The sequence below is a fragment of the Ochotona princeps genome, chromosome 8 (genome assembly GCF_030435755.1).
Source record: "Ochotona princeps isolate mOchPri1 chromosome 8, mOchPri1.hap1, whole genome shotgun sequence".
Classification (NCBI taxonomy): Eukaryota; Metazoa; Chordata; class Mammalia; order Lagomorpha; family Ochotonidae; genus Ochotona; species Ochotona princeps.
The window spans coordinates 69,320,546-69,344,527 of NC_080839.1; the positions used below are offsets into that span (position 1 = coordinate 69,320,546).

At 59.6% G+C, this 23,982-nt stretch overlaps 1 protein-coding gene across 1 annotated transcript; it reads left to right on the forward strand.

Annotated features, from left to right (window-relative positions):
* Positions 1-4,985: 4,985 nt before the first annotated feature.
* On the forward strand, positions 4,986-22,150 carry SDC1 (syndecan 1). The gene is made up of 5 exons (XM_036497329.2): positions 4,986-5,320; positions 19,567-19,648; positions 20,294-20,772; positions 21,109-21,247; positions 21,340-22,150. Exons 1-5 carry the CDS (start codon positions 5,255-5,257, stop codon positions 21,507-21,509), a joined length of 936 nt encoding a protein of 311 aa, XP_036353222.2. The 5' UTR covers positions 4,986-5,254; the 3' UTR covers positions 21,510-22,150.
* Positions 22,151-23,982: the final 1,832 nt, after the last annotated feature.

Here is a 23,982-nt window from a genome sequence, read left to right on the forward strand (position 1 = left end):
CCTTGCACACCACTGCCTAACCCCTACCCACATGGCTAGATGCAGCTGTAAGAGAGGCCCGCAAAGATAGTCTGTTCCCAGCAGCCATAAGAGTGGCTCAAAGTTTGGGGGGACAGTCCCTGATGGACAAGGACCAGAACAAATGTGGAAAGTCATCAAACGCATCTGCCCGGCACAGACAGTCCAGCCGGGGAAGAGGACACTCCAGAACATCAAACAACAATGAGATGCACTGTATGTGTTATGAGGTGGCGTGGGGAAGTGGGTGCTCCTGTACCCACCCATGAGAGCGTGAATGGCTGCAGGTGGCCTGGAAGCCCATCTGCTTAGCTGCATTGCGCAGTCATTCCTAAGACAGCTGATGGCGATGTACCTCTCTTCCTGGAGCTGCGTTTCGAGAGAAAGTCTCACAGGTGCAAACAAGAACACAGATAAAGGAATAGACTGCACAGTGCACGTTTTGGTGCTGTGGTTCATGTATTGCTTGGAGCCCATTGTTCAAGTTCTTAGTGGAGATGGGTGGGATAGATTCTTCATGCAAGAGAGAGGTGGTAAGAAAGAAAGCAAGGTTCAATGCAACAGGGCATCCATCTGGGCAGAGAGGCATCTCTTAGGCAGGACCTGAGAGAGCGCCCACTCAGCCTGGAAGAAGAAGCAGATATGTGGCAGGCCAGGCGAGAGGCTCTAGGGAAGCTGAGAACAGAGCCCCAGCCCAGGGCTTATAAGGGCACAGCATCCAGTTCCTCCCACTTCCCCTAGTTCTCCTCCTCCCTCCTCTCCAGGACAAAGGGTTCCTGAGTGTGAATGAGGTAACATTTCTCCCAAGCTTTCCCTACACAGTGCAGGCAGAGTGGGGAGTCCACTGGCTGCTGGGCAGAGGTGCTTCCCGCCACCCCGGGAACCTTCCTTGGGGTAGGCTGTGCAGGTTTCCTTGCCCAGTGGGATCAGGCTGAGTAACCTGTTTGATGCTGGGCAGAGAGGAGTCTGCCGGGCAGCATCCTGGGGGAGGCTGGACCACCTGTAAAGCTATGGGATTAGGCAGGACGCTTCCCAGGTGTGTTTCCTCTTGGGCCTCCTCTCCCCCATCTGCAGGTAACTGTGAACTTGCTGCCTGACTAGGTAGGTAGAAAAGGACAGGAAAGCACAGGAAAGGATGAATGTCTCAATCCAGAAGAGAGTGAACTAGGCTTCTTGCACGGTTGCATTCTGTCCATGGCCTTGAGGTAGCCAATGATGCCTGCCCATGTGGAGAGCCACAGCGAAAGTGCTCCATCCAATCTCCCTGGGCGCATGCAGATCTCACTGGGAAATGCCCTCTTGGCACCTTACCAGCTACCAGGGCATCCCTTCATCCAATCAAGTTGGCAGAAAAAGAGGACCCATCTTCATCTGTAATGTTTCATATCAAGAAAAAGAATATAAGAAAAGGAAAAAAGGCATTACTCTAAGACCTGATAAATGGGTTGATAACTGCACATCTCTTTATGTTTTTAAGCATTTATTTTTGGGACTGGTGCTGTGGCGTAGTGCCAAATGGGTGCCGTTCGAGCCCCAGCGGCTCCACTTCTGATCCAGCTCCCTGCTAATATGCCTAGAAAAAGAGCAGAAGATGGCCCAAGTGCTTGGGCTCCTGTATTCATGTTGCAGCCCCTGGCTCCTGGTTTCAGCTGGGCCCAGCTCTAGTCATTGCAGCAATTGGGGAGTGAATTAGTGATGAAGATCTGTTGATAGACGAGCTGTGTGTGTGTGTGGGGGGGTGCTGCCTTCCAGATAACCAAATTATTATTTTTTAAAAAATCACTCTGAAAAGCAGAGTGACATAGGACACACACATGGTGAGAGAGAAGCGGGGGCAAAAGAGAGCAATCTTCCATTTACTGGTTCATTCTGTACACGCTCACTACAATCGGGGGGTGGGATGGGGTCAGGCCAAAGCCAGAGCCAGGAACTCCACTCTGGGCTCTCTTGTGGGTGGGAGGAATTCAAATACTCGAGAGCCATCATCTGCCACTTGTAATGTGTGTTAGTGAACTGGATCAGGAGCAAAATAGCAGTTACTCCCTGCCAAGTCCTCTGACATGGGATGTAGGCATCCCAAGCAGCTCAACTCATTGGACCACATGGTCCCTGGTTAGGCGTTCACTACATTAGTCTTTATGGGCTTGGGATGGTTCACAACAGAACAACTAACTTTTCTTTTTTAATGCTTCACATTTGGAAGGACTGGTATGAAAAAGTTGTTGCGTGTTATCTTGAAGCAAGAATATGCTTACAAGCATCTGATACTCGTAAAGAAGTCTAACTGTTGAGTGGAAGTGGTAATAAGCTCCCCTAGATCCAAACCCCTGGAAGAATGATGGAGGCCCCATTGGTCATCAAGGTCCCCTCACCAGGGACAGGTGGAGAGTGTGGGACCCTCCTTGGGACAGTGTTACCAGGAAAGAAGTGCAGAGGGCACTATGGTGATCTTCGAACTTGCTCTCAGTAGACTTGTGTCTTAGGAGACGGCCTCTTAGGAGATACACACAAGGTCTGGAAGGAACTCCTGCACCTGGCAAGCCAAGGATGAGGCCAGCAAAAGATGACTGACCCCAAGGCTGGGAAGGCAGGGCTGGCTGAAGTTCCCGCCCTGCTGAGTCTGGGATGGCACAGTGGGCCATGCAGGGACAGGGACAAACAACACAGCTTCTGTTAGTCACGGTGTTAGCTAATTTGGCACAAATTCAAGAGCCAGGCTCCACGAGTGAGCCACATGAGCGGTCTTGTCAGCTGTGGGGCAGGGAGAAAGAGCAGAGAGAGACAGAAGACAGAAGAGCAGAACAGCGGGTCGGCACCTTGAGAGCGTCGAGGTGGGGATGGGGAGTGCAGGGTCAGTGAAAAGCATCTGCATCTGGGCCTCCCACGTGGGTGGCAGGGGCCCACCGACCAACCACTGGCTGCTGCATCCCAGCACGCATCAGCAGGAAGCTGGATTAGAAGTGAAGTAGCCGGAACTAGCAGTGGCTTAACCCACTGTACTGCAAGTCCCACTCCTCACCTGTTCTTTTCATTAAAAAACAGAGTCTGCAAAGCTTTTCATGTCACAGTCTCATCATCTTCCACAGGCCGGAACATCGGCTGATTCCCCCTCATGATGCCCACAGGGACCGGCCACTCTGGACACTTCTGGAGAGTAAAGGCATTCTCTAGAAAGGACTGGCACCTGGGAAGTTGTGAACCCAGCAGGTGCCTGGCTCATGGTCCCTGGGACAGCCCTGAAGCAAGGTGCTGGCGTCTCGCTCTCCCGCTTGCACCAGTGCCACGCCCCACAAGAGTGCACACATCTCCTGAGTGGAGCCCTGGGTGAGCAGAGGAAGAAGGGCAGAACTGAAGTGGGGAGCAAGGATCAACCTGCCAGGTGGTAGGGCCCCGGCAGGGATGCTGTGGAAAACGTCTCATCACTCACTATGAAAGCACGAAGGAGCATGCAGGCGTGTCTTGGGCGGGGGGGGCTTTGGGATTTGGAGTTGGGAGCTCACCCTTCAGATGTCAGGTGGCTGCGAGGGCTGGGAGAGGTCCCCCAGGAAGGAACTGTAGAACACCAGCCACACAGTGCTCTGGGTCCTCACCAGACAGAAGGTGGGCAGGGAGGGAAAGAAGGCTGGGCAGGGGCTGGCTGGGCCCACGGCAATCCCCACTCCGTCCCGTGGACTTGTCCTCCCAGAAGGACCCCAGAAGGACCCATCAAGCTGAGGTACATTAATTCAACTCCAAAGAAACACCGGACTGGTGGCGTTTACACATGAAAGACAGCATGCTGAGCGGTAGAGAAAGAGCCCCAGGCGACCTGTTGTCCCCTGCACTGCCCAGCAGAGCACACCTCAGCCAGTAGGCAGCCTCCAGGAGGCCCGCTCTTTCCCCTCCCGCGCTGGGCTTGTAGACCACCAGGACACCCTGGGCTCCCACCACGGACCAAGCCAGCACCAGCTGCGTTCCCAAGTACCAGCTCATTCCCAAGCACTGCGTTACCGCCCACGCGGTCCCTCAGCCATGAGGTGCCTCTGCCATCCGCTTGAGGTCAGACAAGTAGGTATTGGGGAGCAGGACAGAAGCAGGGTTGAGCTGGCGTGCAGGAGACCCAGGGCCACTCCCCTGCCGATGACCCGGGGCTAGGAAGGTCTAAGGAGGCTTCCCGAGAAGCCAAACAGCCTTAGTTGATCAACCCGGCGTTGTCTTGGGTCCGGGGGGCTTCAGGGCCGAAGGCGCCCCCTGCGGCCTCCCTAGGGTCAGGACCATGGCCACTGGGCGCCTCCCGGGAGAGCCCGTCCGCTCTTTCTGTTCGCCCTACCCAGGGGCTCGCCAGGGCACCGCGGGCAATAGCCAGGCGCGGGCGCTCAGCTGCTGCTTTCCCGGGGTCTCCCGGGCACAAACCAGTGATTTAGTTTTCCTTTTAGAGAGAGCACATTGCCTCCTACAGAAGGACTTCGAAAACTCCCTTTAAAAGAACAGCTCCGGCTGAGTACGTTCAGCTGTTGGCCCGCAGGCTCGGTGTTCCCGGGACTTGGTGGAGCGCGGAGAGACCCCGACCCGAGTAGGGGAGGCGTCCGTGTCCACTTGCGGCTGCCCGGCCTCGGCGCACCGCACCGCCCCGGAACGCGCTCCCGCAGCCTCCGCCGTCGCCACCTGGGCGGTCTGCGCACCTGGAGGCGCCCCACGTCCACGCCCAGAGGGCGCTGCAGCCTCGCGTGCGCCGGGAACCAGCGACCGCCCTGCTGCCCCTTCCGGGCGAGCGACCCCAGCCCCAGCTCTGGGGTGGGACTGGGGACGCTCCGGCCCCCCGCCACCCTGGGAGCAGCGGGCACCGGACGCCAGGAGCCGGAGCGTGTGGAAGCCCACCGCCCGGGACCCACCCGCGCTGGGGCCGGGGCGGGCGGGCTCGGGCCGGGGGCGGGGCCGGCCTGGGGCGGGGCGGCGAGGGGGCGGGGTCCCGGGGGTTGGGACTGGGGTTCACTGGAGACCTGGCGGAGCTGGGGGTGGGGGGCTAGTTTTTGCAACGGCTAAGGGCTTGCAGGTTTATTATAAGGCGGAGCTCGGCGGGAGAGGTGAGGGCCGAGCTGATCGAGGAGGCATCCGGCAGGAGAGGGACGACTCCCCGACCGGCCCCGCAGCCCTCGCCTCGGACAGCAACGCGCGCGCGGCGCCCCCGGCGGAGCCGGCCCGGAGCCCCGCACAGCCCGCAGCCCGGCCCCGTGCTCCTGCCGCCAGCCCGGGCAGAATGAGGCGCGCGGCGCTTTGGCTCTGGCTCTGCGCGCTGGCGCTGCGCCTGCAGCCGGCCCTCCCGGTGAGTGCAGCCGGGGCCGAGCGGGGAGGCGGCGGGAAGAAGCCGGGATCGCCACCCGCCGGTGCCAGTGGCGGCGGCGGCACGTGGAGGGGGAGGGGAGCAGGGAACTTCCCTTCTTCCCGCGCTGGCCCGGCGGGCCCAGGGACCGTGAGTCCTGAAACCAAGACCCCCCGCCCCAAGTCCGACCGCCGACGGTGGGCGCCGCACCGGTTCCGCCACGGAGGCTTGGGGAGGTGTATGTGTGGGGGGACGGCTGGGATGCCCCGCGGAGTGGAGCCTGCGCCGGGGCCCAGCGCTCAATTATGTAAAACGTCTCCACATGTGTGGGAGCCCGCCGGCCCGCAGCGGCGCCCGGGTCGTAGCTCTCTCTTTCAGCCCCTACCCCAGCTCGGCCCCGGGCACCACGGCGGCCGCCGGGCCTCCGCCAGCGAGTCAGGGGGCGCGAGGTGACCGCGGTCCCAGCGCCCCTCCTGAAGACCCTAATTCAAACCAGGCCCGCGGGCTTGCACCCCCAGCGCCACGCAGCCCGGGCGTCCAGCCCCTCGCGCCGAGGCAGGTTTGGGCGCAGCGGAGCGGGCGCGGGCAACGGGCGCGTTGGCCCAGGCAGCCTGGAAGCAGGCTGCAGCGGCGGCCTCGGGCCACTCGGGCTTGGCGTTGGCTGCCCGAGGTGAGCCGCGCCGAGCTGGCGGCGGGAGGTTCCGGGAAGTTGGCTTGGGAACGCTGGAGTCGCGGAGGGCCCAACTTGTGGGCTGCCCAAGTTGTGCGAGCCTCGGAGGGGCGCTCTCCCGGCGCCTTCCCCGCGAGTGGACCCGCAGCGCGCCCCCTCCCCCGGCTCGGCTTTGTGCTCGAGCCGCGCGCTGGAAGGCGGGTCCCTCCGCCCGCCCAGCAGAGCTGCGGCGAAAGAGGGACAAACGTGGGGGCTCGCAGTTGGGACGGGAGTGGGGTGGGGTGGAGGCCTCTGGGGAAGAGTTAGCGGCCACCCTTGGTGGCAGGACGGCTTTTCTGGAGAGGGACGTGGCCGACAAAGAGCAGCCAGAGGATTCCCCTGAAAGTGGCTCTCCCGCCCGGGCTGGCGGCCGCTAGCCCGCCTTCCCCATTGGGGGCGCTTTGTTCTCGGCCCCTGTAACCCTTCCCTGGGAACCGCCCCGCAGCGCCAGCCCCTGCCGGGGGCTGGGACCTGGGCCGCCGCCAGGTGTCAACGCCGGCCGCCGGGTGCCAGCCTCCCCTCCGGGTGCGGAACCCGGGGGTCCTTGGGAAGGGCGGGCGCAAACCCCATCCCGGGATGTCGAGGGCGCCGTGGAGCAGGGCGCTTCCCCTTCCGGAAGTGGCCGTCTCTCCCAGCACCTCGAGACCGCTCCACTTCCCAGCACGTGGGCCGGGAAGGAGCGTGGGCCACTGCCTCCTGCGCGTGGGCTGTGGCATCCGGGCGGCACTGTGCGCGCAACGCGTTTGCCCCAGGGGTAGAAGCCGCCAGTTGCTGAGGGGGGTTCACGCGGGAGGGGGTGGGGGAATGCAGTTTTGGTGAGGCAGGGCAGGTGCTGAGTGAAGGGCCCTTCCTGCTTCCCCGAGGGAATTGTACTGCCCAGCTCCTTTCGGGGTCCGGGAGCGGTCCTCAGGGCGGGTGGAGTTGGCAGTCACGGAGGGCTGTGGCTTCTGAGCTGGCTCTCAGTCTAAAAAGTTGCTGTGCTTTCACTGGGTCTCCGCTTGCGCCTGGAATCCTAGTTAGAGTGGAGTCAGTTGGCGCACCTCCCTGAGCCGCCTGGCATTACCTCCTGCTCTCCCTCTCCAGGCCGGGAAGGGGCCTCGGGAGGGGCCGCCGAAGTGGGTTGCTGCGCCTGGTACAGCATCAGAGGGGTGGCTGTTCCCCCTGTCACCTGTCTTGGCTGAGGCAGACCCTCCTGTGCACTGCCATCCCTGTGTCCCCGTTAACACCGGGAAGCCAGGTGGGATTTTGGGTCCTCGGTGGACGAGTTTCCTGTGTGCTTGGGTAGGGGCTGTGCTCTAGCTGGAGGCAGTCTCAGAAACTTCCACTGTGGCAAGTCTGGGAGCCAGAGGCAGCAGATAGCGGGAAGCTGAGGGTGGAGGGGGAAGCCCCTTAGAGTTGCTGTGTGTGTGTTGGAGCCGAGGGAGAGGGCAGTGGTGGCTCCAGGAGGAGGAAGGCCAGTTGAGCCCCCAAAGAACTAAGGGGACTTTGGGGGCATCCTCTAGTTTGCAACTGAGTGCTTTTTCTTACTTTGTAAGGTTTCTTTTTCCCAGTGTGTGGGTGTCTGATTAAAAAGGGCATCACTTGGCACAGCATACTTCCCGGGTTCTCGTCTGTCCTCCTGGCCTGGTTGGGAGGAGTCACACACAAGTTGCAGAGGTCTGGCGTTTTCCTGGTCTCCTGTGGGAAGCGGGTCAGAACTCCCCCCTGGGGGACAGCAAGGCTGGGAGGGACACCCTGGGCGCCTGGCTATGAATGGGCAGGGCAGACTGCTGGGGCTACTGCCCTCCCTGGAGACTGGAACTGGTTTGTCTCAAAAGCTTGCTTTCTCTGTGTGTGCGCGCGTGCTTCCGTGGGCTTTTGTTTCAGCAAAGTTGGCTTGTTTTGGAGTGGTTACTTGCTGTTTTTCTCTTTCTCTCTCCTCCTTGAAAGGCATAAAGTCTCCCTTGCCTTAATTACGGGGGCTAGTAGAGACATTTCCCCACGGCCTGGCCGAGTGGGTGGGGGAGGCCCTGGCTGCCGTTGCCTGGCTCTGATGTCACCGCTGGCCTCGGCTCCACAGGCAGGGTGGAGTCGGCCTAAGTCTCTACCTGTGGCTCGTGATGGGTTCCAATAAAACCTCATTAACCACTTTGGTGGGGAGAGGGGTAAGGAAGGAGAAGGGCCTGGAAAGAATTAGTGACAACACTGTGCTTTCGCAGGAGTTTCTAGTCTCTTGTATGGCAGTGGAATTTTTGATGCCTGAATTCCCTTGGGCATGAGGGCTCGGTGGTATCCAGGTTTTTCCAGTGAGTAAGGGATCCATGTGACCCTTCAAAGTGTTCTGAGAGCAGGACTCTGCTGCTGGGCACTGCTGCTTCATCTGGGACGCCAGGGTCCTCTTTCCTATCTCTGTGCCAGCTCATGGCCCTGGCCGAACCCATGGGCCTGGTGCCACCCATGACTTGCTGCTTTGGGTCCTAGGTCTGCGCTTTGTGTGTACCATCCCTGGCAGGTGGTGGCCACAGCGAATCTCTATGCCTGAGCGTAACAGGTAGCTTTTCTCTTAAGCCCCCCCGTGGGCCGGATTTGCCGCAGGGCTGAGTCGCTGGTGACGTGTGTCAGAACTACCACAGCAAGAGTTGCGGGCTCTGGGGAAGGGTCTCACCTGTGAGTGATGGTCACAGGATGTGGCCTCTACAGTGGAGTGGCCAAGTGGCCAAGGAGATGGTCTTGCTGGTTCCTCTGGCCCCTGGCCCATCCCTGGAGAGTTGGAAGTAGGCCCGGGCAAGGGGACGTCCTTAGACCTCCCTGACTGTGGGGCTAGGAGTAATGTACTGGGAGAGGCATTCGATGACCCCTTGTCCCCAGGCCGCAGGTAGCTGGACAGCTGTGCCAGGTCCCCTGGGCATCCTGCTCAGCAGGTGGCTTGCATTGGCCTCATCTCCATTTCTTCACCACATGTTATTTGAATTTCATTCCAGGTTTCCAGCTAATAACCCAGCAGGCCAGAAAGAGCTTTGGATTAAGTGGAGCCCAGGACCGGGTTTCTAGCGACATGCTGTGTAATCTGGGTGACTCACTTCACTTTTGGTCTTGTCGTCCTCATCGGTGAGGCGAGCTTCATCATACCTGTTCTGCTGCCCCCATTCTGTCATCTGCGAGTGCGTTTCATAATGGGTTGTGGGAAAGTGCTTCATGGTGAAAGTGCCTGTGGGATAACCTTTGTTGAGACCTTCTCGGGCGTGTCTACTTGTCAGCGCTTGGTACTTCTGCACTCTTACAGCATCTTTACCCTGAGCCTTTACATAGGTATCAGATGATGCCCCCATCTTGCATGCATTCCAGAACCTTCTGCCAGGTGGGATGTGAGGTTCTTGCTGGGTATCAGTAGTGAACAGGTAGTGTTGGTTCCTCACCACAGCAGCAGGACCCACCTGCAGGCAGGTGGGCGACAGGCTGGTCCCAGCTCCAGAATTTGTGCAAGGTCTGCAGCCAGCTCACCTTTGGGTGGGAGGGTGGTCTGAGAAGACCTTGAGTGTTCTGGGCCCAAGACGGGTGCATGAGGTTACCTCGCATGTGATCGGTGGGCCTGGGGGGAGGGTGGTATGAGCTTCCCCTGGAGGCACAGTGACCTGCCACAGGCTGCGACTGCATGGGGGCGCAGATACCTAGAAGGTTGTGAGCGTGGGGCCACACCTAGTGGGCACTGATTTAGGAGAGGTGGAAGGGTGGGGGCTGGACTATCCTGTCCACTCCATCATTTGAGCCTTCCGATTCCTGGCCCAGGTCCCTGTCTGCTCTAGGAACCCCTCGCGGGGTCTCTAAGCTCCGGCCGTTGATGGCTTTCGTGAGCTGCCTAATTGTATGTGGAGGTTGTACCTTCTCTGGCTGTGCGTCCTGGGAAGAACTACTGGGTGACTCACTTGTGCACTGAGCCCACAGAGGCCGAGTGTGCAGGTGTGTGTGCGTGTGCACTCGTGTATGGGCACACGGATGTGGGGGGCTTGCCAACAGCATTTGATTCACTTTTCCAATTGGGCTTTCCAGCCTGGCGGGTTTGGGCTGCAGCCCTCACTTTGGGGCTACCTGGCCTCCACCCGTCTGCTGTTTCGTCCTCAGACGCTGGGAAGCCCCCGTCACCCCCCTCCCTGTCTGGCATCTTTTGCTTTGGGGTGGCTTGCATGTGCAGAAGCCATGCCCTCAGAGAAGGGCTGCCAAGGCTCCTGTCCTTTCGAATGTGGTCCAGGTGGGGCCTTGCCCCTTTGGAGCGCAATATCCCCATCTGCTCCAGGGGCCTGCCTTCCTTCCTCGTCCTGAGACACACACAGGTAGGAATTCCATTCTGGGAGGGGCAAAGGTGGCCCCAGGGTCTGCCCCAGCTCTGATGGCTCTTGTTGCTTCTGGCCCTGCAAGGGAGAGAGGTTTGAGGTCAGAGATGAACTGTGCTGGTGTGGATGGGAGGCAGAACAGGCAGCTTGTGGTTGTGCATGTAGAGCCCAGCATGAGAACCAGGGTGGCTGGAGGCCCCTGGGCAAGGCCAGGCCACGGGTGGGGGCCGGGGGTGTTGTCCCCACACACGCCCAGGCATCCTGGCACCTGCCGTGAGTCCGCTCATCAGCAGGAATGGAAGCTGTGCTGGGCAGGTTGGGGCAGTAGGGAGGTGGGTGTGTTTATCACTCCACTCATCAGCTGAGTCACGGTGCCTGGCCTACGGGCCCTCACTTAGCCATCCTTGCCCCACTGGGAGCCCACTGTGTGTGGGAGAGTCCAGGAGGTGAAGACAAGAGCCTGAGGGCCTGGCCTCCAGCCCAAGCCCTCTACTCTAGTGAGTAGCTTTGGATGTGGGCCCCTCTTGGCCTTGGTGGGCCCATCCATGAAATGGGAGCAGAGGTGAGGTCGTGCTCTGAGGTGTCTGTGACTGCTCGTGGCTGTATCATGTGACCTGTGGGTGCCAGGCAAGAGCAGCCTTAAGTCTTGGGAGATTCACAGTCCATTTTGGACTTAGCCAGATCCAAGGCCAGGCATCTGAGCACCTGCTGTGTGTCCAGTCCCATGCAGCGGGGCAGGTCCACCTCTAGTCCAGAGGCCTGCAGTGCCACCCAACACACTGGACTCAGACCGTGGCAGGATGGTTTTGTCTTGGGGCCCCACAGGATAGCACTTGCAGCTTGGCTGTGAGACAAGACATTTGTTTGACCCTGTAGACATGCAATTGCTTCCTGGCCTTGGTGCTTGCTGCTGAGCAGCTGGGGATGCCAGCCCTATTTTGGGCTCTCCGCTGGGCACCACTGAACCCCACAGGCACTAAGAGACCTGCCACCGTGATGGCATAAACCACAATTCTACTTGGGGCTACCTGGGCTCTGCGGCCACGAGGGCTTTCTTGTGTGTTCTGCACCTGAGACAAGCTCCCTTATTCTGGGTGGGCTATAGAGGAGACAGGCGGGAGCTTGTGCCCTCCCACAGCATCACACACATGCCAGTGCCAGCCTGTCCTGGGAGGCCTCTTAGGACCCAGGCCCTGGTCTAACTACCTAGTAAAGGCATGGCTGCTACTCCTACTCCTGCTCCAGGGGCCTCTAGGGGCTCGGTCGCATCGGTCCCATGGCAGGGACACAAGTGGTATTGGCTTGTCACAACAGCCCCTCTGTCTCTGGGCTGATTCTGGATGGATGTGGTGGGCAGGTTTGGACTTGCAAGGCCCTGGGCTCTGAGATCACGGTGAAAGCTGACATCATTCCAGCTTCTCTCAGAGAGACCGCATGGGTGGGGGTGAGGGAGACCATGTCTTTTCCCCAACCCCAGGGGGATGGGACCAGGAACCAATAGGCGGGCCAGGGACTCACCCCAGGGGTCTCCGTGGGTACATCTGGGGCATCCTAAGCTCTGGGAATTACAGGGAGGGCAGAGAGCCCCACCCTTCCTGGTGACCAAGGTGTTTCTTAGGGGCTGCCATTGGAGCTGGCCATCCCAAGGGCGCCTTTAGCCGGCTGGGGCTCAGTGCCTGGTCTGTCTGTCTTTGGGGGCCCGACAGGTGAGGCGCTACCAGAACTGCTGGCTAGGCTGCCTGTGTAGTCTCCGGCATGGTTCTTGCCCTGATTGTGCGCCATGGTTTCCTCATCTCTAAGGTGGAGTTTCTCCTCTCCTACCCAGAGGGCTTTAGGAAAGATGTGTGAAGTCACTTGTGCCGGGTGGGGGCCCTTTCCTTGCTTGGGGCAGAGTAGAGCGAGGTGGGGTAGGGAGTGGGGCTGAGGTATAGTGGAGAGGCCCCTGGGACAAGCCCAGGTGGCTGGGTGGCAGGCTGGTCTGGCTCCCAATGAGCTGACATCCCAGAGTCTGCATACACAGCTTTTGCTCCTGCTCAGCAACCTGACCCTTCGCCGGCTGCCCAGACTTTGCTCTCTGCTATTGAGCTGCTGCCAACAGCTTGGGCTCCTGACCTGAGAGGTGTGGGCTGGGCTGCCAGGCAGCAGGGAGGCACCTGGCCGGGGGGCTGAGGCCACTGGAACTGGCCCGCCTCATGGAGCCCCAAGGCTTGCACTCAGAACACCTGTGTGCGCCGCCTCTGCCCTGCAGCCCTGTGCCCCTGGATGAGTGAGGTACCCTGGCTTCAATTTCCCCATCTGGGAGATGGGCCCAGCACTGGCATCTGATGTGGCTGTTCAAGTTACATTGTTGAATTCCGAGAGGGCTCTTAAACATGCCTCTTGCACACTGTACACCATGTGTGCACCATGGCTGGCTCACCCCAGGACCTCATTCAGTGTTTCTGTGGCATGCACCCCTAGCCTGGAGGAATCCTGCCCCAGTTCCATCCCTGGGTCCTAGGCGAGGTGTCCCCAGGCGACTTTCCTTTCTTGGGGACCTTGTGCTCCTGTGACTTGAGGCTGCGCCCCCAACCTGCTATCAGCATGTAGTCCGTAGGGATGGGGATGCTGCCGTGAGGGCCGGGCTGAGCCCTGAGCATGTGGGGTTAGGCGAGGCAGCTGTCCAGGTCTGGGGGTTAGCCCCTTCAGGCTCAGCCTTTTGGGGAAATATTTTTAGGGTTTATTTTTATTGGAAAGCAGATCAGATTCACAGAGAGAAGGAGAAAAATCCTGCATATACTGACTGGTTCGTGCCCCAAATGGCTGCAATGGTCAGGAGCCAGGAGCTGCTTCTCGGTCTCCCATGTCGGTGCAGGTGCCAAAACTTTGGGCCTTCCTCGACTGGTTTCTCACACTGCAAGCAGGGAGCTGGGTGTGAAGTAGAGCAGCAGGGACACAAACTGGTGCCCAGATGGGGATCCTGGTACTTGCAAGGTGGGAATTTAGCCACTGAGCCATTGCACCGTGCCCTGGGGAAATTCTGTCTTCTGTTGTACAGCCCCGCCTGCCAGGGGACCCTCCAAAAACATGCATTTCCGTGGCTCTGTCTAGGCTGCCTGCAGGGCACCTGTTAGCCCAAGTGATGCTTTGAGAGGCTGGTTCCCAGGCTAGCCCATGGTGGGAGAAGCAGCCTGGTCTGTGGCTCAGCCAGTTCTGCCTCCGCAGGTGGGTATGGGGGTGTCGGTGGCAAGGGGATTGAATTTAGTCTTGTCTGGTCACAGTGTTGCCAGTATCCACATCCTGCAAGGGATTGAAAAAGTGTCGTTGGAACCCTCTGGTGTCTCCCACTTGTGATCCTTTTACATCTTCACATAGCCCTTCCCAGGCCAGTGTCAGAATCGGCCCATCCGCGGCAGGGAACTGATTTATTCTCTAGTGGGACTGAGCATCTGCCTGTCACCCTCCCAGAGGGGTCTCCCTCTTTAAGGGGGCCCTACGCAACATCAGGGGTGCTGAGAGGAGAGACTTTGGTGAGGAGGTTGGGACATGGCCCTGCCCCCTCCATGCACAGCTGATGCCTCGGCTGGCTGCAGGTGTGTGGAAAGTGGCAGTTTCTGCTTCTGTGAAACTGGAGGACACTTTATTTAGCTAGAGCTGGGGAGGATGTCACCAGAAGGCCATATGCCCGAGGGTTTAGGCCCTGGGGCATGGGGGCTGATAAGGCTGGGCCTCCTGGAGGAGCTTGCCAAAAGGAATCCTGCACTGAGCTGCAGTCTGAGATCATTGCCTTAGTGAACTGGCGGAGGAGCAGTGCTGCCCGTCTGTCCCCAGGTACCTTGATCTGGGACATTTCCAGCATCTTGGCTGTGCTATGACTTCTCCTGAAAAGCCAAGAGGGCTAACAGTAAGGCTGTGAGGTCAAGCGTCTCTGCCTGCTGCCTCCCTGCCCCATGGGTCTTCTCACTGCTGTGGCCCCTGGAGGGCAAACTCAAGTCCCTGGTCCAGAGCTAGAAGCCACAGATGTGGACCTGAGAGCCCCCACTACCTTTTGGTCCAAGCCTAGAGTGCCAGAGAGGAGGTGGGGATGGCCTGGGCAAGGGGTTTCCTGGGAAGTCAGGAGCAGAGCTCAGACTGTGTGGGTCTGCTTGTGGCCCCTCGGGCTGCCCCCAGGGGCAGTGTCCTGGGGCTTTGCAGAGGGGTGTGGGGCAGGCCTTGAGCCATCGCCCTGCCCACTTGGTGCCTGGGCTATGGCTGCTCAATACCTGACACATCGTCCTGCCTACCTGGCCGGAGTCTGACAGGTGGGGAGAAGCAGAGAAACTGGTCTCCCAGCCCCACTGGCTGCACACCCAGCCCTTGGCTGAGCCTGTTCCCAGACTAGTCTCAGCACGCGAGCCGGCGCCAGTTCTGTCTCTGCAGGTGGGTATGGGGGTGTCGGTGGCAGCACTGCCCTGCTGTGGGCCTTGGGGCTGGCGTTAGCTGCCAGCATTCCCCCCTCTGCATGGTCTAAGGCAGCACAAGCATGGTGGTTCAGGGGGACCAGCAGGACCTGGAGGCTGGGCTCTGCAACCTTAACCTCAGGTTTCCTAGCTTTCCTGTGTGAAGCCCTGACCACATACTTAAAAGGGACAGTACTGAAAGCCAAGCCCAGGATGTGAGGTGCCTGTCTCGGTGGGTGGGCGGGGGTGTTGGGGGGTTTTGTGGGTATGTGGGGGAGGGGCTGGCCTGGCTGCCCCCTCAGGGCTGTGCATTCTCAGGCTAGGGCGGTGGCACCTGCTCCCTGGCCCCACCCCGGGCCAGGCCCAGCACTCCCTGCCTGTCATACCCCAGGCAGGTCCCAGCTTGAATGTCTCAGTGGAAAGTCAGGGAGCTGATAAATCACTGGCCCCGGAAGTCCCCAGGCTGCCCAGAGGCAGTGGCAGTGGCAGGAGGGCCTAGGAGGTGGATGATTCAGTCACCTGGGCTGGAGATAGGTGGCCTCAGCAGGCTTCCCCGACAGCCTGTGGGCTCCCATGGTCAGGGGGAGGGGTCAGATGTCAGCTACCACCTCCATCCACGTCCCCAGGCAGGTGGGAGCCCACCATCCCCGGCACCCTGGGCTGTGGCCCTGCTGTTCCCACCCACTGCACCGTCTCCTGGCATAGCCTACCAGCTTCTTCTGGTGTTCCCCTTGGAAAGGGGTCCAGAGAGGGGGGGGTCATGGGGTCACCCAGTCCGTAAAGGAGCAGGCCCTGGCCTTGCTGGTGTCTGGAGCAAGTCTGACCTGCATGTCCAGTATCTAGGCTGCTGCCACCAGGGAAGGCAGACAAATCCCACAGGGCCAGTCCTGCCATGTCTTGTGTGTTAAGAGGGTTGCGTTGAAAGTATAGGTGAAATATTCCAGAACCTTCATAGGCCACTTTTCCTCTTGAGCTTGTTTATTTGAACTCTGCCTCTCCAGTGCCTGTCTTTGTACACTGGCCTTGTCCAGGGACCTGAGTGGGGGAGGTCTTGGCCCCTAGGCCCCACTGGTCAGAGCCCATTCACACTGTGTGGTCCACAGAGCCCAGTGACCCAGGGCCCAGGGCTGGGAAGACTTCTGGTGCCCCTGCGTCCTGGGCCCTCTCAGGGATGTAGGCCATGGCATGGTGTTGTTCCCTTGGCCCATGTAGTGTCTTGGGGCGTAGGCTGCAGCTCTGACACCTCATCCCCCAGAGCTGCACTGACCAGGCCGTGGACAGGGCAGCTGCCTCCCTAAGGCCTGTCCATCTGACTGACAAACTGAGGGAAGAGGACCATTTCCAGAACACTGCGAAGCTATTGCAGCCTCCCAAGGACTGATGCTGGGGCCTGGGCATGAGCAGTGCAGCTGTGGAAGGACTGGGAGCAGGCAGCCCTTTGCTGCTGCTATGGGAGTGGTGGCCCCACCTCTGGAAGCCCTGATGGCTTCTCACTGTCCCACTCTTCACCCTGGGAGCCAGGGGCCCCCAGCGCTGTCTGAGTTAGCCTTGTATTCACCAGCCATTAGTGACCTGGGTGCAGCGGGAAAACCACAGGTCCTCAGGCCTAGTAGTTGCAGGTTGATGGGATGGGAAGGGATTGGACCGGGGTGGTGACGGGGCAGCTTTTCCAGGTAGGTGCTGAGTATCCCCCCCCACACACACACATACACACACTTGAAACCCTCTGCAACATCCCCCACAGGATGGTGCAGCCAAGGTGCCTTTGTTTCCCAGGGGTGTTGACGAGGGGCCTGGGATGGCCAGAGTGGATGTGGCCAGGGTCCAGGTGGAAAGCTAGCAAGAGTTGGCTTGGAACTACCGTCTGAAAGCTGCTTTGCTAGGCCTCTGTCCATAGACTGTGGATATGCTCCTACCACAGCGGGAGGCGAGTGCCAGGGCCTCCTGACTATCCAGGTCTACGCCATTCCCTATTCAGTGCTGCAGTGAGGGGAAGCTGCCTGGGGAGGCTGTCACCATGGCCCTGGAGTTGGCCATTGGCGATTTCCCTGAAGCGGGTGGGGCTTGGCCAGGGCAGTCCATGCTCAAGGCTGGGGACTCTAGCTTAGGCTCCATCCTGACCCATCAGAGGTGGTGATGTCAGATGGGCTGCACCTGCAAAACCAGGTGTAAGGGCCCCAGGCGTCCTGCATGGAAAGTGCTTCCTTCCTGCCAGGCAGCTCCATGGGGACAGTATACCCATGGCAGGGATGGGCTGCGCAGTCCTCTTGCTCCAACCCTACCCTCCACGTGTCTGCTATACTACCTCCTGGCTTTGGGCTGGCAGGTCAGCAAGCTGCCAGGATCTGTGCCACGAGTGGAGAAGGGACACATTTGGCACTCCCGTGGAGCAGATGTAGCAGGGCTGGTGGGGGGAGGAACTTTGATCTGCTTTGGCTGTGTTCTGGGGACAGCTGGTTGCCCCAGGACTTGCAGGCTACGAAGGTGAGGGCTGCTTTCTGTTTGCTGTCCCAAGTAAGGAAGGTGGGCTGGTGGCTGAACCTTCCTGCCCACAGGCAGCCCTACGTGGTGGCCACAGACCAGGAGGTCCCAGGTTAAAGGGTATGAGGAGAACCTGCAGCAAGGACTGGGGGTGGGGGGCCTGAGTGAGTATGGCAGCAGACCTGCTAAGTGGAGCCGGAAGCCTGGCCCAAACACTGGCTGGCTGCTGAACACCCTGGGGGTCCAGTTTCTGCTGTTTTCTTCATCCTCAGGGTGAAGTCTTACACCAGGCTCTTGGGAGATGCTATCACAGGGGCTGTTGGGGAAGGGGAGACAGCCCACCTCTGACCCCGGGGCTGGTTTGCCTGCCTGCCAGTTTAAGTGGAGAAGAGGTTTGCTTAAGAACTTGTTGTGTCAACAAGATGGTGAGGGATAAGGGAGCTGAGCTGAGGGAACAAATTGTTTTAGGGACTGGGGGAAGCCAGGCTCTTGGAAAGCACCTCCTGGTAGGTGAGAGGTTTTTGCCTCTGAGCACTGCCTGGACCTCACTGCAGGCTCGGCCAGTCGTCCTCCCTGGCCTAGACCAGAGTGGGATGGGAGGACTGCTCCCCGAGACTGACTCCTGCTGGAATATTCCACCACAGCCACAGCTTGGCTGCTTGGCACCCTGGTCCCCAGCCTCATCCCAGAGGTGGTGTGCATCAGGATAGGGCTAGGCAGGGTGAAGCTGGGATCGTGGCCAGCATGGGCCTGCCAGGCCGTAAGCTTCACTGCTGAAGGGGACAGACTTGGGGGAAGCCGGTGACAAGTTCAAAGCCCTGGGCAGGCAGCACAGATACGAGCGATCTTCAGAAGCTCATGGGAGGAAAGCTGTACGTGGACTTCCAAACAGGTTGGTCCCCAGATGAACCTGACTGTGATTCCGTTGTTCATGAACTTCTGGAAGCGCTCACCTGTTGAAAGTTCCAGCTGGGGATGGTGTAGTGTAGACAGTACGCGGTGTGGCATAGGGGCCAGTCAGGAATGTTGCTCATAGACAGGCTCCCGTGGAATGGGTCTTTCCCTTGTAGTGGGGCCGCAGACGGCCATCCTCGGGTGACAACCTTTGTTTCGACGCTGTGGGGAGGAGTTTTGCTTTCACAGGAAGTACTGTGTTATTTCTAGCCTTGCAGTTTCTGCACGTGGTTGATGTGTCCCTCTGACCTGGGCCCCTGCATATGCAGCTGCCATCTGGTCCAGCTCTGCCCTGGGGGCTCTCCCAGAGGTCTTGTCTGTCCTACCTGAGTGAGGCCTCACGGACCCAGCAATGGGGGCCTATATTCCCTGGACACCTAGTCAGAGTGGGCCCAACAGAGGCCCTGGTGGACTGGTGGCCTTAAAGGGTCGGTGCTTGCATGGTTTTGTTAAGTATTTGTACTAGTCCTGGACCCTGTGTGTGACCATTAGCCTCAGTTTATGGATCTGGAGACTGAGCCCTGAAAGACTGAATGACGTGCCATGGCCTGATCACCTAGTGCGTGGCAGAGGTGTCGGAGGTCTCTGCTGCTGCTTCCTTCCTTCTTTGTGGACCCAGAGGGACTGGTGGAGAGTGGGCTCGGTGGGATCAGCACCCTCATGCTGAACACGACTCTCATGGCTCCCTGCTGCTGGCTGACTGCTGGGCCCTGCTGCCCTGGAGAGAGCCAGTGCTGGGAGCAGAGGTGGTCCTGCTGGCAGCCCTGGCTCAGCCCCTGGGCGTCTGTGTATATTCACGCACCTGCAGCCTCTCCACATAGGGCCACATCCCTGGGGTGCATCTCAGGCTCTCACGTCCAGTTCCCAGAGCCCCCTGTGCACAGGGAAGCTTCCAGATTGGCTGTGACTGTCACCAGCTCCCTAGCTGCACAGGCCTGCCTTCTCCAAAGAGGATCATGCTCTGACCAGAGGGCCTGGACCGAGTTCTTGCTGCATATGAGAAATCGGGCCTTGTAGACCGAGCTGCCTTGGTGCAGGCAGCCCCACCTCTTAAAGCCCTCTCTGTGCACCTGCTGCCAGTGCTAGCAGCAGCAGCTTCTCTCTGCCCTGGGTAAGGTCTGCAACTCCCTGAGCAGACAGCTCTGCAGGCTGGGGGTCCTGCCTCCTCACCCATGTCCCTGGCATGAACTCAGCAAGGTGGAGGAGTGGGGTGTAGAAGGCTGCATGGAACTGTGGCCTACCTGTCTTCCCACCGCATTCCTATGCTGCACACTGGGGGTGGAGGGATGGGGGAATGAGCCCCTTGGTAGTCCAGAAGGTGACCCAGGACAGCAGGGCCTGACCAAAGCTCTACTCACACCTTTCCTTCTGCTTTTCCAGCAAAGTGTGGCCACCAACATGCCCCCTGAAGATCAAGATGGCTCCGGGGATGACTCTGATAACTTCTCCGGTTCAGGGGCAGGTAAGGCTGCTGCCGGGCAGTGATCAGACTGTCCCATGCGTGTAGCAGGTGTTTACTGAGAACACCTGCAACAGGACCGATGGGTGCTGCTGGACCAAAGAATGGGGCCTGTGCTTTAGCGAGCTACCTGCCCAAGGAGAAAAGAGGCATGGAAGGGGAGTGCAGGTGGCAGCTTCCAACTGCAATCCTTCGGTAGCCTCCACTTTGGAAGGGTTCCTGGGCCTCTGTTTTCTCATCTGTCAACTCAGGGGAGTAAGACCATGGTCTCGTAAGGTCGTTGGAAGGCAGCAGAAGGCAGCACGAAGTCTTCCACCAGCATCCCCTGCCTGCCTCCTCCTGCCCAGGGAGGAAGATGGCCCTTGGAAGAGGGGCAAGAGATGAGACAGAAAGGCCAAGGCAGCCTGGAGCCCGAGAACTGGAGGGAGCGGGGACCGAGAGCTGGGCACGGGGTAGGGCTGCCATCCTTCCAAGGTCACTGGAAGGTTTTCCAGGTGGGATTCCACCCTGGCAAGGGCCTTCACAGGACGCAGTTTCTTGTGGGAGGACAGTGGTGAGCTTTGCTGCCCCATCCCCCCCCACAGCCTGCGTGAGGCTGGTGTTCCAGGGTCCCCCAGACTCCCACATGCTCTGTTTCTGGTTCTGCAGGTGCTCTACAAGACTACGCCTTGTCGCGGCAGACGCCGTCCACCTGGAAGGATGCGTGGCTCCTGACGGCCACAGCCCCTGCCCTAGAGCCCACCAGCTCCGGCGCCACAGCCGCCTCCACCCCTGTCCTGCCAGCTGCAGAGGGGCCGGTGGAGGAAGGGCTTGTGCATCTGGTGGAGGTAGAGCCTGGCTCGGTTTCCAGCAAGGACGAGACCACCTCTCGACCCAGGGAGGTCACACAACTCACCACCACCCAGCATGCTGCCACTGCCAGAGCCACCACAGCCCAGGCACCTGCTACCTCCCAGCCCCACAAGGACCTACAGCCTGGACACCAGGGGACTTCAGCACCCGCAGCCGCAGGCCACACCAACCCTCACTCTCCCAGCATGCAAGATGGGGGTCCCTCTGCCACGGATGCGACTGCTGAAGACAGAGCCCCCAGCCAGCTCCCGGCCGGAGAGGGCTCCGGTGAGCCGGTGAGTAGCCCTTTAGCCAGGGCCTGTGAGGACAAGGTCACAGGTACCCCTTACCTGCGCCCAGAGCAGGAGGATGCGCTGCTGGTGATGACAGGGGACCTGCTACTGACTCTTAGGTTTTCTCTATGCGTTAAGCTCAAACATACCTGTTTATTTTCACCCAGAAGTGTGTGTGTTGTAGCACCCGAGAGAGGAGACTCTCCCAGGGGCCAGTGCACTGTGGGGTATGGGGGTGTGGAAATACTCTGGGCTCCCAGAGGGCTGGCCAAGCAAGTAGGTGGTGGTGCAGATGGGACAGGAGGAGCTGTCTGGCCTAATTTGTCTGCCTCCCACCAGGACTTCACTTTCGAGACCTCCGATGAGAACGCGGTGGGGGCTGCTGCAGTGGACCCCGACCTCCGGAATCAGCCCCCTGTGGATCAGGGTGCCACGGGAGCCTCGCAGGGCCTCCTGGACAGGAAGGAAGTGCTGGGAGGTGAGTGTTCCCCCTCCGGTCTGGCTACCTCAGGTGCTGCCCTCGCTGTGGGCTGCCCGGCTGAGCTGACCTCCCGTACCGCCCTTCCCCAGGGGTCATCGCTGGAGGTCTGGTGGGGCTCATCTTCGCCGTGTGCCTGGTGGGCTTCATGCTGTACCGCATGAAGAAGAAGGATGAGGGCAGCTACTCCTTAGAGGAGCCGAAGCAGGCCAACGGCGGGGCCTACCAGAAGCCCACCAAGCAGGAGGAGTTCTACGCCTGACGCCCCACGGCATCCCCCTTTCCCCCGCTCACCAGGCCCGGGGCAGAACTGCAGGCCCTGCCTTCCCGCCTCCACGCCACGCACCTCCCCAGCGTGGCCCCCGGCCACCACTGCCCTGCTTCTTCGACTGCTGCCCAGCCCGGCTCGTCCAGGGCGTCTTGGATATGGCCTTGGTGTGGCACCCATCCTGCCTCAGCTTCTCCAGCCTAAAGCGGCTCATCCCCCTACCGAGGCCCATCTCTGGCAAGAAAGGGGACCGTGCTACTTCGGACCTGGGTGGTCTGGGGAGGTCCCTCTGGGCTGAGCCATCAATAGCACTTAAGGAGGAGGGCAGCAGTCCCCGGGCGGGGTGTTGTGGGGAAGTCCACCATAGATGTTGACTGGTTTTTTGCACATGTTCCCTCTAGTCTGTTCTTAGCCCCAGTAGACTCTGTTCCTTCTGAGGTAAGTTGAGGACGTTGGTTTGATAGCTGCCATCTTGCTGCCCTCATCTGCGGTGGATCAGTGGGCAGGGAGATGGCATCAGGGTGAAGAGAACCCCATCCAGCAGCCGCGTGCAGGCTTAGTTTGTGTGTCATCTCTGAGTTTGTCACTCATGTGTGCAACAGGGTATGGACTAATCTGGTGGCCCCATCATCGGTGACCACTCCTGGACGCCAGGGGACAACTGCCTCTTGGAGCAGCCATGCCTGTGGCCATGAACTGGGTCCCTGGGGATGCTGGAGGAGCCTGAGAGAGAATCGGACCCTGGCGCCCCAGGCTGGTAGAGGAGAGAGGACCATGGCGAAGGGCCCATGCCGTCTCCTAGAGGTGGAAACGAGGCATCGTGGGCGTGGCTGGCCCTGGCCTCCCTGTCAAGGACCAAGTTCACCTTGAGTGCTGCAGCCCTGCCCGGGGCTGGAATCAGGAATATTTTCCAAAGAGTGATAGGCTTTTGCTTTTTGCAAAACTCTACTTAATCCAATGGGTTTTTTTTTTTTTTTCTGTACAGTAGATTTTCCAAGTGTAATAAACTTTAATATAAAGGAGTCACGTGAACTTGACTGCCTTTGCCTCTTCTCTCAGGCTGCTGGTGTGGGTGTGCCCAGCTCCTCCTCCACATGCCAGGGGCGCCCGGCAGCTGTGTGGCTCAAGGCCCTGAGAGGGGAAGATTGCTGGGTCCAGAGGTCTCTGTTCTGTTTGTGTAGTCTTGGTTCAAATTCTTCCTAAGGAGGTTGGGTTCTGCCAAGGTTTTGTAAGGCCCCAGAGCAAGTTTCAACATGACTACTTGGGGCCCCACCTGCTGATGGCTGAATGGCTGGAAAGGCCTGCTCTGCCCGACCTCAGGCTGCTGGCCCCCAAGAGGTATGAGGCCAGGTCCGCCTAGCAAATACCTTGGTCCTTCCCCACCCTGCCTCTGCTAAAACCAGAAGTCCCCAGCCCCAGGACACGTCGAAACCCTTATGCTTGCCTATTTAATGTGACAACACCCAGGCTGCCCTGGTTGACCACTGCCAGATGTGGAGTTGGTCTGTGGCTCAGAAAGTCCCATTACCAAAGGAGGGAAACCTGCTTCCTGGGCTCCATACTAGGACTTTCTGCCCAGAGCGCAGGCCTGGACATGACTTGGGTATATGGGGGTGGGTGGAGCCAGGGGTCTGGACTCTGGCCAGCTGCTGGCCTATGGGACGGGGCCCATGTCTGCCTGGGCCCATTCATGTTACTGCAATAAACGGTACTTGTCATGTCAGACAGCAGCCCCTGTGGCTGTGGCTCCGTGTGTCTTCTTGGCCTGGTAGCGCTCTGCCCTGTCACCTCCCAGGCAGGAGTCTGATCCCATACAGCCCTGATCCCGTAGCACACATCTGAATTATCGCTGGTGCCCCTTGCTGTAGCGGCAGCCAAGTCGGTCTCTGCCCTCGATACCCAGGCCTCCAGGGGCTTCCTGCCAACCCTTTCAGAACCTGCAATCTGGCGTCGTTGTGCGACACCTAAACGCTCAGAGCTGAGAGAGCTAAGGGCCACAGCTGCTTGAGGGTGGGCATTGCGGCACGGCGAGTTAACCCACTGCATCCTGCATCATGGTGGCTCACACTCAGCTCCTCCACTTTGCTCCATCTTGCTGCTGCTGTGTGCCCTGGGAGGCAGCACAGGAGTGCTCCCACTTTGTGTGGGAGAGCAGGACAGAGCTCCTGGCTTTGGTCAGGTCCAGACTCGGCTGTTGGAGGCCATCTGGGGAGCGAGCCAGCAGGTAGAAGATCTCATGCTGTGTTTCAAATGAAATGACTAAATATATAAGTCGTAGAAGGTACTGTCTGCACATGTGGGGTAAGTGAAGGATCCAGGGGTCAGATCACAGTGCTGGACACAGGACCCAGTGTCCTGGGCCATTCTGCTGCCTCTCTGCTGAGTCTCATCCAGCATGACCACCTCTTTCAGGCCCCGGATGTGGGCCAGCACCAACCCTAGAGCTCAGGTCACAGGGCAGGGCCCT

Excerpts from the sequence above, each read along its gene's own strand:
- SDC1 (XM_036497329.2), top strand. The coding sequence starts at position 5,255 with ATGAGGCGCGCGGCGCTTTGGCTCTGGCTCTGCGCGCTGGCGCTGCGC. Across the intron at positions 5,321-19,566 it reads GCCTGCAGCCGGCCCTCCCG|CAAAGTGTGGCCACCAACAT; the intron begins GTGAGTGCAGCC and ends CTGCTTTTCCAG. Across the intron at positions 21,248-21,339 it reads CAGGAAGGAAGTGCTGGGAG|GGGTCATCGCTGGAGGTCTG; the intron begins GTGAGTGTTCCC and ends GCCCTTCCCCAG.